Source organism: Ranitomeya imitator, chromosome 5 (genome assembly GCF_032444005.1).
Source record: "Ranitomeya imitator isolate aRanImi1 chromosome 5, aRanImi1.pri, whole genome shotgun sequence".
Lineage (NCBI taxonomy): Eukaryota > Metazoa > Chordata > Amphibia > Anura > Dendrobatidae > Ranitomeya > Ranitomeya imitator.
In genome coordinates, this window is record NC_091286.1 from 62,287,514 (window position 1) to 62,304,068 (window position 16,555).

A 16,555-nucleotide genomic window follows, 5' to 3' on the forward strand; every position below is an offset into this window, starting at 1 on the left:
GAGATGCAGTAGGGAGATGAGAGAAAGTTCCACAAAGTAACCTATCACTGCAGCCCTCCACCAGTCGGGCCTTTATGGCAGAGTGGCCCGATGGAAGCCTCTCCTCAGTCCTAGATATATGAAAGCCTAGAGTTTGCTAAAAACACATGAAGGACTCCCAGACTATGAGAAATAAGATTCTCTGGTCTGATGAGACGAAGACAGACCTTTTTGGAGATAATTCTAAGCGGTATGTGTGGAGAAAACCAGGCACTGCTCATCATCTGCCCAATACAATCCCAACAGTGAAACATGGTGGTGGCAGCATCATGCTATGGGGGTGTATTTCAGCTGCAGGGACAGGACGACTGGTTGCCATTGAAGGAAACATGAATGCTGCCAAGTACAGAGATATCCTGGATGAAAACCTCTTCCAGAGTGCTCTTGGTGGCCTCAGACTTGGCTGAGGGTTCACCTTCCAACAAGACAATGACCCTAAGCACACAGCTAAAATAAAGGAATGGCTTCAGAACAACTTTGTGACTATTATTGACTGGCCCAGCCAGAGCACTGACCTAAACTCAACTGAGCATCTCTGGAGAGACCTGAAAATGGATGTCCACCAACGTTCACCATCCAACCTGATGGAACTGGAGAGGATCTGCAAGGAGGAATGGCAGAGGATGCCCAAATCCAGGTGAGAAAATCTTGTTGCATCATTCCCAAGAAGACTCCTGGCTGTACTAGCTCAAAAGGTTCTTCCACTCAATACTGAGCAAAGGGTCTGAATACTTATGACCATGTGATATTTCAGTTTTTCTCTTTAAATACATTTGCAAAAATGTCTGCATTTCAGGATTTTTTTTTTCAGTCAAGATGGTGTGCAGAGTGTATATTAATGAGGAAAAATGAACTTTTTTTGAATTTATCAAAATGCTGCAATTAAACAAAGAGTGAAAAATTTAAAGGGGTCTGAATACTTTCCGTACCCACTGTATGCAGTGAAATGCACAATATGTATAGGTAGGCTGTACTGCCCGCAAGCTTAAGAAGTGCATCTAGGAGCATAAATCAGATAGTAGCAACCTGTCTTATAGCAATCTTGATATCTCCCATGTATCGAGGCACTTTATCCAGTACCTTAGCCGTGATACCTCTGCCCTGCAGGTGCGTGGCATAGAAAAGGTGCCAGCTACCCCAAAAGGTGTCTACTAGATCGGGAGGCGTTCTGGATCTTCAGCCCGAACACATCTCATCCAGATGGACTAAATATGCGTCGCCAGTTGATGTTCCATTATTGACTTATGTAGTGAACGTGGTTACATGTTTTCCACATGTGAATCTTATTCAGATGTTTATTTGTTTGTTTTTCCTTCTGTTCTATACATTTGTGGTTTTAGTGACTACGCTTTGCATTCTCATTGGCAATTTGCCACATAAATGAACTTGCAGCCAACATAGGTGCAGCTCTGATAAAAAACGCAGGTTGGGCGCTCGAAACGCGTTGAGATGTTTTATACTGATTATGGAATCCTTAGAACGTTGGAATACTGCATACAGAAGCTGGAACCTTTAAGTTTTCTCATGAAAAATATACGGACGCATTTCAAGTCTAGCCGACTCTTAATTGTAGATATAGTTACTCCAGTAAGTCCTTAAGTCACAGTGAGACGCCCAATGGGAACACATTTTATGGTCTATATTATGGTCACAAGTTCAATTTCCTAGAGTTTTCATAGTTTGGGACTTACCTTCTGGAGAAGCTCAGACCTGGGGACGGACATCATTTTGTTTAACATTTCATCAACGGTGGAAACAGAATCATTAACGGCCACCAGATACTCATGGATTTCCATGGGATAGTCCTCTGTAGTCGTGTCTGCACCAGCCATGATCTCCTGAGTGAATAAGATGGGACAATCACAAATCCATCCTGTACAGAAAACCCACCCGCCCCATCGCTGCCTTTGCGCCTGTCATTTTCCCTTTTTTTTGTTGCTTGCATACAATTCGTTATTCCATATCTTCATTTTTTAAGTCTATTTCTTATGTATTCATCTATTTTTTTCCCCTCGCGTTGTGGGCAGAGTTTAGTGTTTTTGGCTGTTTTGCGACAATTTGAAAACGATGAGACTCAAAAAGTTGCAAAAACCGATAACAGAAAAGGAATTCTTTAAAAAAAAACACTTTTTGCCAAATTCATGAGTTGCATGCGCAATTTGGATGAATTAGGCACAATAAATGTCAGTGAATACCCATCCCCCCCTCAAAAAAAAGAGGGGAGATGCATACAAAGTATATAAGACATTACACAGCAATGCGTTAATCAACAATTCAGACAGGAAATATGGGGGTTCAAAAGGTAAAAAGTCCTTATCGTATATAATCCAGACATGATTATAATAAATAGGAGTATTTAAATAAAAGTGCATGAACCAGTCATCAGCCAAAATCTGAAAGTTCAGACACAAAGTGCTATTGAGGACAGAGGATAGAAGAAGGCTCGGACTGGCCCATCGGGAAATCAGTGAATCCTCCGGTGGGCCCCCCGCCAGCTCAAAAATAGTGATGCTCTGATTAGTGCACTGTCTCCTTCCATTGCTGTACTAACCCTGGTAAATAAAGTGGGACCAACACCTTGACAGGAGTCCGGGGAGGTGTATTAGTGACACCCCTCATATAGAGGTGTCAGTCCGACACAGCAAGGGAAAGAGACAGTGCACTGATGTGAGTATGGCTCTGCTAATTTCCTCCCCTCATCCGAGAATACAAAACAAGTGGCAAGATAACGTGATGACATCTTCTTACTTGTGTGCTGGGTAACAAAATAGGGTGCTATTCCCCAAGGGCCCCATCTTCTGCGCTGCCTAGGCTATGTGACTGCAGACTAATGACAATGTGCCGAATCATCACAGTGTGCCGAGAACTCGCTGTCACGATTCGCTGGTATTTTTCCCTCATTCGCCACAAAAAAATTAGTAATGAAAGTACAATGTAAATTAATACGTCATATGTTCCCTTTGAATGGTGCTATCAAAGTGCTGGTGTAGACCGACATCCTGCCTCAGGATTGCATGACATAATGTAAGGCGAGCTCTGGGATACCGGGTGCCGACATTGCTGAATTGGCATCGGCACTGGTGGCGAGTATAGTAGTTATTATTTTACATGGGGGAAATCTAGTGATTGAGAAGGGGCTGTCCGAGAAGTGGGCAACCCATTTACCATGGCAATCATGTATTTTATTACACTGTGTGTGCCACCTTGAACAGTAGGGAGGCCGATTAATAGAGAGCTGCAATAGTCCAGGCGAGAAAGAATCAGAGCAACAGCAAGAGCTTTTGTGGAGTCACAGGTAAGAAAAGGTCGGGTTCTCTACATGTTTTGGAGGGGCAAGTGACATGAGTGGGGGAGCGATGGGATATAAGGAATGAAGGAAAGATCAGAGTCACCTAGAACCCCAAGACAGCGAGTGTAACGATAGGGCGTTATGGTAGGACCATGCACAGAAATGGCAATATTGGGTTTAGGTAAAATATTAGGGAAGGTGCAGGCTAGTGTATTTTTTGGTCCGAGTGAAATCCGACAAAACATCAGATCGCACCAGGACCAATGTTAATCTATAGGGCCATGCACACATCAGACATTTTCCTAGGGGGGGGGGGGGGGGAAATCGCTACTAGCCTGAATTTGATCCAATATTTGGATCGCATTTGGCCATGCATGTCAAGGAGTCCGTGGAAAACATCGGACTGCACTCGGATGGCATCTGAGAGAAGCCCGATTTCCACAGATTGACAGAATGGAGAAGATGGAGATATTTTTTACTCTGTCTTCTCAGCTGACAGAACAGGATCACACTGATCAGATTATGATTTGCATGATCAACCCAATACTCTCAGAAGAGAGAATATACTGCCGTGTGACCCCCCCACCTTACAGGGAGGAAACATTACACGATGAGTTTCGGACAGATAGAAAGAGGACGTGCTGGTAGAGACAACAGATCGGCAATCACTGGTATTTTGTAGTAATGTGGGGGTGATGTCAGGAGACGATTTTCATAATTGGGTGTCATCAGGCTAGAGAGGATAATGGGAGCCAAATCTGCTGATGATTTATCCAATAGGGGTGGTGTATAGAGAAAGGAGAAGCCGGCCTAGGACTGAACCCTGAAGAACCAGAAATACACATTACCTGATGAAATAGGTCAAATATTTTAGTTAGGTGGGTGGTGACAGCCGAGAAGAGGGACTGGAGGAGGTGAGAGGAAATGGGGTCAGCGGTGCAGATAGTAGCGAGAGTAGTGAGGAGTTTTGTAACTTATTGTGCAACCGGTACATAGACGGAAAGTGAACTTGAGGTGCGGGAGGGAAGAGCATCCGTGTTAATGTTTGGGATAAAATTTCCTGTTGGATATGGTTATTTTTTCTTTGAAATAAATGGCCAGAACGTCAGCACTGTGGTTGGTATTAGGGGCCTGCACTTTAGGACTGAGGAGGGAGTGAACAGTGACTCGTTGTGAATTGTTGGACAGCGAGGTAATGAGGGCAGTGAAGGAAGCTGGTCTGGAGAGGTGAGAAGCAGAAGTGCTGTATGTTCTGAGCATAAACTTGTAATGGATGAAGTCTTCAGGCACGTGAGACTTTTCTCAGACATTCATCACACTTGGAGCATTCTTTCAGAAAACGTGTTTGCCACGTGTGCCAGGGTTGCCATTGTCTGGGCTGGGTGCTCCGCATGCTGGGGTGCAACTTCATCAAAGGCTCTCTCCAGTATCTTATTATAAAAGTACCAGCCCAAGGTTGGGTCATAAGAAAGAAGAGATAGCGGCCAATGAGGACTGTAAATTCTACACAAAGTTCTGGGTATTGATGGCACGTAGATGCCCACATGCATTTGGCGCTAGGACTCCATAGGAAACCAGGATTGTCCCCTTGAGTCTTTATAAAGTAGTGCACGCTACGTGTAATTTTACTTTTGCTTCTTTAAACTCCAAGGTCTTTACCATGACGGCACTTTAGGGATCATATAAGTTCCACTGTCAATTAATTTAGCATATATGCTATTTTAACTTTGACAATGTTACAGTAGGCCCATCAATAAAGAAGATCTGTCACAAGGTCGAAAGAGGCCAGTTTTTGTCCTTATTAGGCCGGTTTCACACGTCAGTGGCTCCGGTACGTGAGGTGAAAGTTTCCTTAGACATATTAAAATCAATGTGTCTCTGCACATGTCAGCGTGTTTTCACGGACCGTGTGTCCGTTTGAAAAACACAGAGACATGTCAGTGTTCGTGGGAACGCACGGACCCATTAAAGTCAATGGGTCCGTGTAAAACACGTACCGCACACGGATGCTGTCCGTGTGCCGTACAGGAGACAGCGCTACTGTAAGCGCTGTCCCCCCAACTTGTGGTGCTGAAGCCCCATTCATTTCTTCTCTCCAGCAGCGTTCGCTGGAGAAGGAATGAAAAATCTTTTTTTTTTTTTGTTTTTGTTAAAATAAAGTTCCCAGTAATCTCCCCCCTCCCTCCCCCTGTGCGCCCGCCCGCTGGCATTAAAATACTTACCCAGCTCCCTCGGTCACGTGGTGCCGCACATTACCGTGATGAATATGCGGCTCCACCTCCCATAGGGGTGGAGCCGCATATTAATCACTGTAATAAGCGGCACCACGTGACCGCTCATACAGGAAGAGCTGCGACGCTGAGAGGATGGAAGCGCCGAGGGAGCTGGGTAAGTATTTTAATGCCAGCAGGCGGGCGCACAGGGGGAGATTACCATGAACTTTATTTTAACAACAAAAAAAAAAAAAGATTTTTCATTCCTTCTCTCCAGCGAACGCTGCTGGGAAGAAGGAATGAATTCTGGATTCAGCACCCAAAGCAGGGGACAGCGCTTAACTCTAGCGCTGTCTCCTGCACGGTGCGTGTGGTACCCAGTCGGCACACGGCTGCCGCACGTGTGCCACACTGATGTGCCACGTAAGCACACGGACACGGATAACTCCGGTACCGATTTTTCCGGTACCGGAATTATCTGGATGTGTGGGACAGGCCTTATACAGCTTTTAGGAGTTTGTATGTTTTTTTTTCTTTTTTTAAATCTGCCATACGGTTCCAGAGAGATGGGTCTTTTTATATTATTACTGTTTTTATTGTCTTTGCCAAGTGGGTGTCACTCACAGGGTAACAATGCAGAGTAACCCAAAGACACGCCCCAGAAGAGCTTTACCGCATTGTAAAGACCATAATAAAAATTTACACTAAATAAAAAAGGTCTATACTGTATGTCTGAAAGAATATGGAGGATTTAACAACAATTTAATACTCAGATAATAAAAAAAGGGCAAAAACTGACCTAATGGCAGGTCTTCTCTAGGGCACTGGGAATATGGATAGGTACTCTAATATTTTATTTTTTTGTTTCCATAGAAACAGATTATTGGTAATCACAAATATTTGGACACAATGCTACGCACCCTTTATTATACTGTGATTAGCCCTAATTGACGGGCTATTGAAATATTCCAGGATTCTGAATTCTTTTCTTTTTTTCTCTGAAGCAGTTACTCACCCGGTGCGAGCAGCTGAAGCTACGTGTTAGCGGTTCAGTAAGAAGGTTATATAAGAAGCCCATTTACCAGGCTACGCTAAAGCAACATAAACAAACTAAGGAAAATATGCTCCAAACCGGAGCGGCCGATGCCAAAATCAACAACGTCACGGCACGTTCACACCGACAGATGGTGCCAGAAAAACAGACCTCACACACATCCCTAATGCCCACAGGGTAATCCTGTTCTAAATCCTTTAAAATGATTGTTGGGTAAAGGAGTGGCCGGTAAGAAACACTGCTGAGATACTATAACAGGATGAGACTGGAACGGATTGAGAAATACCCATCACGTACACAACTAGGAAGCGCAGACTCCTGATCTGCTGTAATAACAACCCAAGTGAGTGGCGCATATCCACTTGGCATAAACCGAGCTAAAACAAATGTCAGGGGATTATTTTATTCTAAATTCCGTCTTGTTACACGGGTTATAAAACTAAAGTATGTATCCGGAAGTGTCAAGTGATGGGTCAATGGCGCTGATCAGAAGGAGAAGTGAGTCAAGACTCGAAACACAGGGTTTGCCAAAGTCGGGAGAAGATCACAAATCCTAAAAGGGTCTGGACGCCAACCAGTGGCTGATGGGGCCGTACACAGTGACTGCGGGAAAATGTACAACCACCGGTGTCCTAATGGTGGGTAGTGGCTGGGAACACAAAGACCACCTCCATATGGTGCCGAACTTGACCGACATCACGTTCACATGATAAGTTTTGTAAATCCTAGTGACAGTGACCTGTCAGAAGCCATACACATGGATAGCTAACCAGAGCCCCACGTGAAGACCCCCACAGGCCGCCCCAGAGCACGGGTATATCATTAGCTAAAAACTGAAAATAAAGATTACACAACAACCACAAGACGGATTTCATCACCAGGTATCATTTTATCAGTATAACGGCGCCAACCTGACACTGTGTGTAGGTTACTGAGCACAATCCTGCTGACAGGTTCACATTCACATGTCTGACACATTTACATCTAGGCAATATCCAAAGTGTTTGCTGCAAGGTAAAAAACTGAGGGAAAAATGTAGGGTTGAATAATCCCTATGAATAGCGGAGCAGGACGGAGGAGGCGCACACATGGCTGCTTTTTTAGGTGTTCCTTATCAGTTTCTGAACAGAATCAGAGAAGGACTGTAACTGGATGGCTGTAAATCATATTTATCGGAGGGATACTGGACATGGAAACAGTAATTACACATTAATATAAGGTCAGCATTACAAAGAAAGTTGTAATTTTTTTTTATTATAAAAGGAAAACTATTCTTTTTTTAAGGGCTTTAAAAGCAGCCTTTAAAATGCCAGATATTTTTTTGTTTTGTTTGTTTTTTTATTAGTTACATGTGGAATATTTTGTATTATTGCTTTTAGTGTCATCCTTTACATGGATTTTTTCCCTGGTGTTATTGAAATCCAATATAGAAGTCTGCAGAGAAAACTCCAGAAAATGACGCTGCTGATTTGCTATACTGTGGTGCTTGTATGATGGCCCAAAGTGACCCGAGCGCCGGGAGGACGCAGCACCGACAGCACTGGAATGGCACCAATGTGAGATGAGAATACCAGCTTTTATTATTTTTCACAAGGAACTCAGGCATTTAAGGCCATGTTCACACGTTGCGGTTTTTACCGCGGAACTGCAGCATCCATTGCGTTTACATTTACATGTAAACCAATGGAAACCGCTGTGCACATGCTGCGGGAAAAACCGTGCAGAAACGCAGCGGTTAAAAACCCGCAGCATGTCACTTCTTTGTGCAGAATCGCAGCGATTCTGCACCCATAGAAATGCATTGATCCGCTTACTTCCCGCATGGGGCTGTGCACACCATGCGGGAAGTAATGCGGATAATGTGCGGGTTATACCCGGGGTGGAGGAGAGGAGACTCTCCTCCAGGCCCCGGGAACCATATTTGTGGTAAAAAAAAAGAATTAAAATAAAAAATAATGTTATACTCACCTCTGAAGTCTCAGCGCTGCACGTGGCCGTCCGGTCTCAGGTTTGCTATGCGACCAGGACCTGCGGTGACGTCGCGGTCACATGACCGTGACGTCATGAAGGTCCTGGTCACACAGCAGCGCCGAGGAGATCGGGACGACAGAGGGTGAGTATATCATCATGATTTTATTATTTTTAACATTACTATTGATGCTGCATATTGCTGCATATGCAGCACCAATAGTAGGGGTAAAATCCCGCAGCGGAACCCGCAGTACAAACCGCGATAAATCTGCAGGGATAACCGCAGCAGGTTTGCCCTGCAGATTTATCAAATCCGCTGCGGGAAAACCCGCAGTGACCGGACGCAACATGTGAACATGGCCTAAGAAGGGATTGTACAAGTAAGGCCACGTTCTCATATTCAGTATTTTACATCAGTATTTCCTCTCTGAAGAGACAATTTGCATATTTCCCAGAGGAGCATTGTGTCTTAAAAGCAGGGCTATGGAGTCAGTAAGCCAAACCTCCGACTCCACCAAAATGGGCTCCAACTGACTCCACTGCCCTGCTTAAAAGTCTCCTCACCTTGGCATGTCAGGCTTGAAATGTCACTTTCCACAAGGAGAAACGTGGGATTCTAATAAGACACCTCTCACCCAGCCAAACCAGATCACAGACTTTGCACTGATGAGGGGCAGCACCCTGAAACAGTATCTGCAAATTGAGATTTTGGCTTTTATCCCAAGTCATGTGACGAAGCTTGTTAAAGACTTGATATTGACTTTTAGAATTGCTACTTCCTAGAGATGACACTAGAGTTCTCGTCCTCTATGAAGAGGCAATTTGCACATCAGTATATGTAAGCCAAAATCCGGAGAGGAACAATCAGAGGAAAGGTATATTAGTATCATGTCATCACTTCTGTATTAATCACCCTCTCCTGGTATTGGTTTACAAATACTGTGGTAAAATACTGACCAAATACTGAAACGGAGTTACGCCAGTACCAGAGAGGTCATGCCCCATGACGTGTGCCAGTTTTATACGCTGTGTGGAAGTCATCATCATCCATCATTACCAGACTGTTAATCTGCGCCGGATACAGACTAAATGAGACAGGTAACCACATCAATAACCCTGAACAATCACTGGCAGCCTGACCAGAAAGCAAAGACAGTCCTACTCCAATCTCTGGCAGGAAAAATAGCTCAAACAGATTTTGGGCAGAGCGCCAGCCTGAACTACAGCAACCTGAAATGATCGGGATGAGCAGAAAAGGCCAATGAGTGCTGTGCGCCATGTGGTGCTGGCAGAGATCAATGGTGTATAGGGGCGCAGCTGGAGAATAACCAGCTTAGGCCACATTCACACATTCAGCATTTGGTCAGTATTTTACCTCAGTATTAGTAAGGCTACTTTCACACTTGCGTCGTGCACCGCACGTCGCTATGCGACGTTGCGGCGCACCGACGCAAGCAGCGAAAGCGCCGCACAACGGGGTTCAGCGGATGCATTTTTCCAGCGCATCCGCTGCCCCATTGTGAGGTACGGGGAGGTGGGGGCGGAGTTCCGGTCGCGCATGCGCGGTCTGAAATGGCGGACCGTCGGCAGCAAAAAACATTACATGTAACGTTTTTTGCTCCCAGCGGTCCGCCACAACACGGCGCAACCGTCGCACGACGGTTGCGACGAGTGTCAATGCGTCGCTAATGTTAGGGTACCGTCACACTATACGATTTACCTACGATCACGACCAGCGATATGACCTGGCCGTGATCGTAGGTAAATCGTAGTGTGGTCGCTGGGGAGCTGTCACACAGACAGCTCTCCAGCGACCAACGATGCCGAGGTCCCTGGGTAACCAGGGTAAACATCGGGTAACTAAGCGCAGGACCGCGCTTAGTTACCCGATGTTTACCCTGGTTACAAGTGTTAAACTAAAAAAAAAAAAAAAACAGCACATACTTACATTCCGGTGTCCGTCAGGTCCCTTGCAGTCTGCTTCCCGCACTCAGTGACTGCCGGCCGTAAAGTGAAAGTGAAAGCACAGCCGCTGTGCTCTGCTTTCACTTTACGGCCGGCAGTCACAGTGCGGGAAGCAGAGACGGCAAGGGACCTGACGGACACCAGAATGTAAGTATGTGCTGTTTGTTTTTTTTTAGTTTAACGCTTGTAACCAGGGTAAACATCGGGTAACTAAGCGCGGTCCTGCGCTTAGTTACCCGATGTTTACCCTGGTTACAAGCGAACGCATCGCTGGATCGCATCGCTAGATCGCTAGATCGGTGTCACACACACCGATCTAGCGATGACAGCGGGAGATCCAGCGATGAAAGAAAGTTCCATACGATCTGCTACGACGTACGATTCTCAGCAGGATCCCTGATCGCTGCTGCGTGTCAGACACAGCGATATCGTAACGATATCGCTGGAACGTCACGAATCGTACCGTCGTAGCGATCGAAATGTTATAGTGTGACGGTACCCTTAGTCTATGGGGCAAAAACGCATCCTGCAAACAACTTTGCAGGATGCGTTTTTTCCCCTAAACGACGCATTGCGACGTATGAAAATAAATGCTAGTGTGTAAGTAGCCTAAGCCAAAACCAGGAGTGGGTGATAAATACAGAAGTGGTGCATATGTTTCTATGATACTTTTCCTCTGATTGTTCCTCTCCTGATTTTGGCTTACAAATACTGAGGTAAAATACTGGCCAAATACTGATAGTGTGCATGTGGCCTTAAAGAGGACCGTCTAATGCAGCCATTTTTGCTCTTCTATTTGTACTTCTCCCCTGAATATTTATTTAAAAGGAACCCGTCAGCAGAATTGTGCTAAGTAACCTACACACAGTGTCAGGTCGACGTCGTTACACTGATTACAATGATACCTGGTGACGAGATCCGTCTTGTGGTTGTTGTGTAATCTTTATTTTCAGTTAGGGTTAATGATATGCTCGTGCTCCGGGGCGGCCTGTTCATGTGGTGCTCTGATTAGCTATTCATACTGATGGCTTCTAAGAGGTCAATGATCCCTGACTGACCTGCCCCCTAGTTTACATAATGAATATTATATATATCTACTGGGAAAAAAAAAACCTTTCTGCAGGCAGGCACCGGCCGTGGAATCTGCACTGCAGCAAAATCACATGTGTAATGTGTATAGAATTATTATGGTTGAGGTTATCTTGATATAAAAAACATCCACTTGAAAATGGCGCCCGCCTCGCCAGCGTAATAGCAGCCATTGGTGTATATAGAGGTGATCGATAGCTGCTACTGCACAGTTGCCGCCGTCTTGGAGGAGGAAATTTATTTCTCTAGCAAGATGGTGCCGCCGCCACCTGTGCAGTAGCAGCTATCGATAACCTCTATATACACCAATGGCTGCTACTATGCAGGCAAGGCGGGCGCCATTTTCAATTTATATAGTAGACTAGCTGAAGAGCCCGGCGTTGCCTGGGCATAGTAAATATCTGTGGTTAGTCATAGCACCTCACTTCTGTTATTTTCCCCTCACTCCTCTCATTTCCCCCCCCTAACACTTGTCATTTTCCAATCACTCCACTATTTTCCCTCGCTCCTCTCATTTTGCACTCACACCTTTTCATTTTCACCTCACACCTCTCATTTTCACCTCAGTATATACATGTTTGTCATCTCCCTTATATATAGTATACACCTGTATGTCATCTCCTGTATATAGTATACACCTGTATGTCATCTCCCCTGTATATAGTATATACCTGCTGTGTCATCTCCTCCTGTATATTGTATATAACCATGTGTCATCTCCTCCTGTATATAGTATATACCTGTGTGTCATCTCCTCCTGTATATAGTATATACCTGTGTGTCATCTCCTCCTGTATATAGTATATACCTGTGTGTCATCTCCTCCTGTATATAGTATATACCTGCTGTGTCATCTCCCCTGTATATAGTATATACCTGTGTGTCATCTCCCCTGTATATAGTATATACCTGTGTGTCATCTCCTCCTGTATATAGTATATACCTGTGTGTCATCTCCTCCTGTATATAGTATATACCTGTGTGTCATCTCCTCCTGTATATAGTATATACCTGTGTGTCATCTCCTCCTGTATATAGTATATACCTGTGTGTCATCTCCTCCTGTATATAGTATATAGCAGCCCAGAACATGGAGCAGCTGAATCTCCGGCAGGAGCGGTTGGTGACTGCCCTGAGCAGACGCTGGGTAGACCAGCAACTACCTGTTTTTTGCTTGTTTTTTTACTAATGGGCCTAAAAACTAACAGCCCTGGACAACCCCTTTTAAACAGGGGAAAAGGCCTCATTTCCATTTACCCAACTGTCTGGCGTTTTTGGTAACCCCATATATTTCTAGGATCTCTCACAGTCATCCGGTATATCAGTTTTTATGCTGGATTGGTGCAAGAGACAGAAAAAAAAAATGTGCTTGAGGACCAACGCATTAAGGCTATATTCACACTTTGCGGATTTTGCGGCGGATCCGCAGCGGATTTGACCGCTGCGGATCTGCAGCAGTTTCCCATGAGTTTACAGTACAATGTAAACCTATGGGAAACAAAAAAAACAGTGCACATGCTGCGGAAAAAAACGTGCGGAAACGCTGCGGTTTACATTCCGCAGCATGTCACTTCTTTTCTGCGGATTTTCACCTGCTCCAATAGGAAACTGCAGATGAAAATCTGCAGAAGAAACCGCAGTAAAAACCGCGATAAATCCGCAGTAAAAACCGCGACAGGTTTTCACTGCGGATTTTGGAATTCCGCTCCGGAAAAATCCGCAGTGGAATCTGCAAAGTGTGCACATAGCCAAAATGTGTCCAGTTGTGTCTGGCTCAGGCAGAACCACTGATAGATGGAGACCCTGGATTACACTGGAGTCTTACACGCAGTTTTTCTCGCCAAAGCGGATTTAAAAGGAATGAGAACTAGAAGAGAGAAGACATATGTCGCCCTGCTCCTGGATTCACAAGTGTGACACCGGCCTTCCAGAGGTTATCCACCTTTGGGAACGTTTTTTTCCTTACATGCAAACATTTGGGATTTAAAAAAAGTCATTTTTGCAAATGGGTTTCATTATAAATGTGTATCCTTTACCTTCCATAGTCTGTGTTGTGCCTTGTCTATTGGTGGCTGTAGAATAAGTGAACTGAGAATCTGGCAGCGAGCGCATTCAGAGTTTCTATCAGCTGATTTATGGCCTAAACCCATAATATCAGTGAAAAACATCCTGTAAAAGCCCAACTGCGCAACATTTTTTATTTTTTTTTAAAGAAACCAAAGGGCGATGTATGTAAGTAAAAAGAGCTGGTAAATTAGCTCGGGGGACACATGTCACACTCACACACGAGTTTTCCTAAAGTGTAATTTCATTGCTGGCACTGTACACCACACTATTCAGGAGATTCGTTGTTTTGATTTTCCAACACTGCGGTCAAAGCAACAAAACTTGACCCAGTTTTCAGAAAAATGCAAAAAAAAAAACAAAAAACTGAGCTCAATGTGTGAACACGGCCAAGAGCAGTTTCTCAATCAGAGGTGAGGATTCCATTACTCGTTCAGGGTCGGTCATGAAAGTCACAATAACAAGGGCAGCAGAGCTAAAAATTGGGGTTATCCACTTCTGAACCGGTCCATAGTCTGCACCGTGTCCCCCACCATCCAGAGGGGGGGTCACATGACTGCTGCAGCCAATCAATGATCACACTGATTGGCTGCAGCCTTCACAATTCATCGAAGTGGTAAAACCACTTTTGACAGAGGAGAGCGGAGCGGCTGGGGGAGCCAGGCAGACGTGGAGGAGCCCTTTAAGACACTGCGGCCTCCGTATTTCTCCCAGCACGGTGGATGGCTCCGTGCTGTAATCCTCTGTGCTGCAGGTCATTCCCGAGCAAGGGGAAAAAAAGTGAACAAGGGGCTTCTGATGTTTGGTTCCCAGAGATCAGCAACAGGAGATCGGACCCCCGATTATTGTACTATAATGGTCAGTCCTGGTGATACATAACATTATGTGGTGGGAATGCCCCTTTAAAGATCATGTGACCACTTAAAGGGATGAGAAGACCATGCACTGATAGTAAAGCAGGAAATTATCTGACTCTGGAGCGTTAAGTACAAGCAGAAAATAAGGAGACGACTCCCCCCAGAGAGATGAGCGGATAGTGGGGCCCTGCAGCCGCTGCACAGGCAGGGAGATATAGGAAGCCAATAATGTCCCTGCCACGCCGTCACGTGGTACAAATCATAGCGGCGGCGCGAACAGTCACAGCTATAGTCACGTGACCGCTGCTCCCAGTACACGGCCGCTGTGCAACAACACCGCACCGAGCAGTGCACAACCGCATCACCGCACACATTACCTGTCCTGCTCACACACCGGCCCGCCCGCCCGCGGGACTTCCGGTGCATGCCGGAGAGGAGAGGTCACGTGGGCGAGGGACAGGAAGAGGCGGGGCTTATAACCGGAGCTAGTGCTCTGTGCAGTCAGTGCAACACCTGTACACACAGTGTACACCCGGCGGCGGCAGACACGGCGGCGTATTATACCGCGTCTGTCACTGAGGCGGCAGGTGCTGCTGAGGGTCCATTACTCTTGTCGTAAATCTGCGTTTCAGTTGTGGATTTTTCCCCGTAGATTTGAATGTGATGCGGAAACGCTGCAGGTAAAACCTTATTGCGGTGTTCCCACAGCGGCAGAGACGCATGGAATCCGCTCCGGGGTCAGTGAGGTTTTATTAACCCCTTAATGACCGCCAATACGTCTTTTAACTGACCTGAGATATAAGAGAATAGCCTCCCCATACAGATGACAATCCAGCATCTGTCGGCTGTCCACTATAGCTGACAACTTGCTGTACCAGCCACGATCAGTATTTGCACCGTCCATATCTGTTTAACCCCTTAGATGCTAGTGTCAATAGTGACTACATCATTATAAATGGTTAACAGTGTGTGGGGGCTTCTTCTTTGTCACAATTGGTGCCCTCAGATCATGATTGTGTGGTCCTGATGTTTGCGATGGCAATTCATGGCCAAATAGCGGCCTTAGAGTCTGACGGCTGTAGTAATCTGTTTAGAAGTTAGCAACACTTAGGTGGTAAAAATACACATTTTCATTTCTGTCATACCACTTTGCATTAATTCCTGTAAAGCACCTGAAGGGTTAATAATCTACCTGACAGCAGTTTTCAATATGTCAGGGGGTGCTGTTTTTAAAATGGCATCACATTTGGGGGTTTCCCAATATATGGGACCCCTAAAGTCACTTCAAACATGGATAAGTCCCTAAAAAAATAAATTTTGTAAATTTCTTTGAAAAAATGAAAAATTGCTGCTACATTTTTAAACCTCCTAAAATGCAAACAAAATAAAATAACATTTTACAAATGGTGCTGATGTAAAGCCGACATGTGGGAAATGTTATTTATTAATGGTTTGCTGTTGTATGACTATCTGGATTAAAGGGATAATCATTCAAATTTAGAAAATTGCTAATTTTTTAACATTTTTCTCAAATTTTTGATATTTTTTATAAATAAACACAAAAAATGTTGAACTAAATTTACCATTATCATAAAGTATAATGTGTCACGAAAAAACAATCTCAAAATCACTGGGATTTGTTGAAACGTTGCAGAGTTATTACCACATAAAGTGACACTGGTCAGATTTCAAAAATTTGGCTCGGTCACTAAGGGGTTAAAGCCAACGGGACGTTTTCAAAACAAAACCTGACATCAAACTGAGGTAAAAATCACCGCTGATAAACCTGCACGGAAAAAAGCCCAGAATGCACGGAGCCGGAATGGCCTAATGGTGCAGAAATGCTGCAATATGAGGAAGGCACCGAATACCGCGCAGAAGAGCCGGTGAGGGAACGGGGCGCCCGTCACTGCTGCGGACACGTCCGGAGAGGGAGCAGACAGGGCGCCCGGTCCAGTGAGCGCTCATCAGTAATTCCCCCGGTAGCCGCCGGCTGTGAGCGGTGGCTCCCGGG

At 45.1% G+C, this 16,555-nt stretch overlaps 1 protein-coding gene across 1 annotated transcript in view; it reads right to left on the minus strand.

Annotated features, from left to right (window-relative positions):
* Nucleotides 1–15,014, minus strand: part of C1D (C1D nuclear receptor corepressor) — a 41,074-nt gene extending 26,060 nt beyond the window's left edge. Inside the window, exons 1-2 of the mRNA XM_069768729.1 lie at nt 14,919–15,014; nt 1,731–1,877 (exon numbers count right to left, since the gene is read on the minus strand). Of these exons, the coding sequence (XP_069624830.1) occupies nt 1,731–1,871 (141 nt within the window). The 5' untranslated portion in view covers nt 1,872–1,877; nt 14,919–15,014. The remainder of the gene's footprint in view (nt 1–1,730; nt 1,878–14,918) is intronic.
* Nucleotides 15,015–16,555: the final 1,541 nt, after the last annotated feature.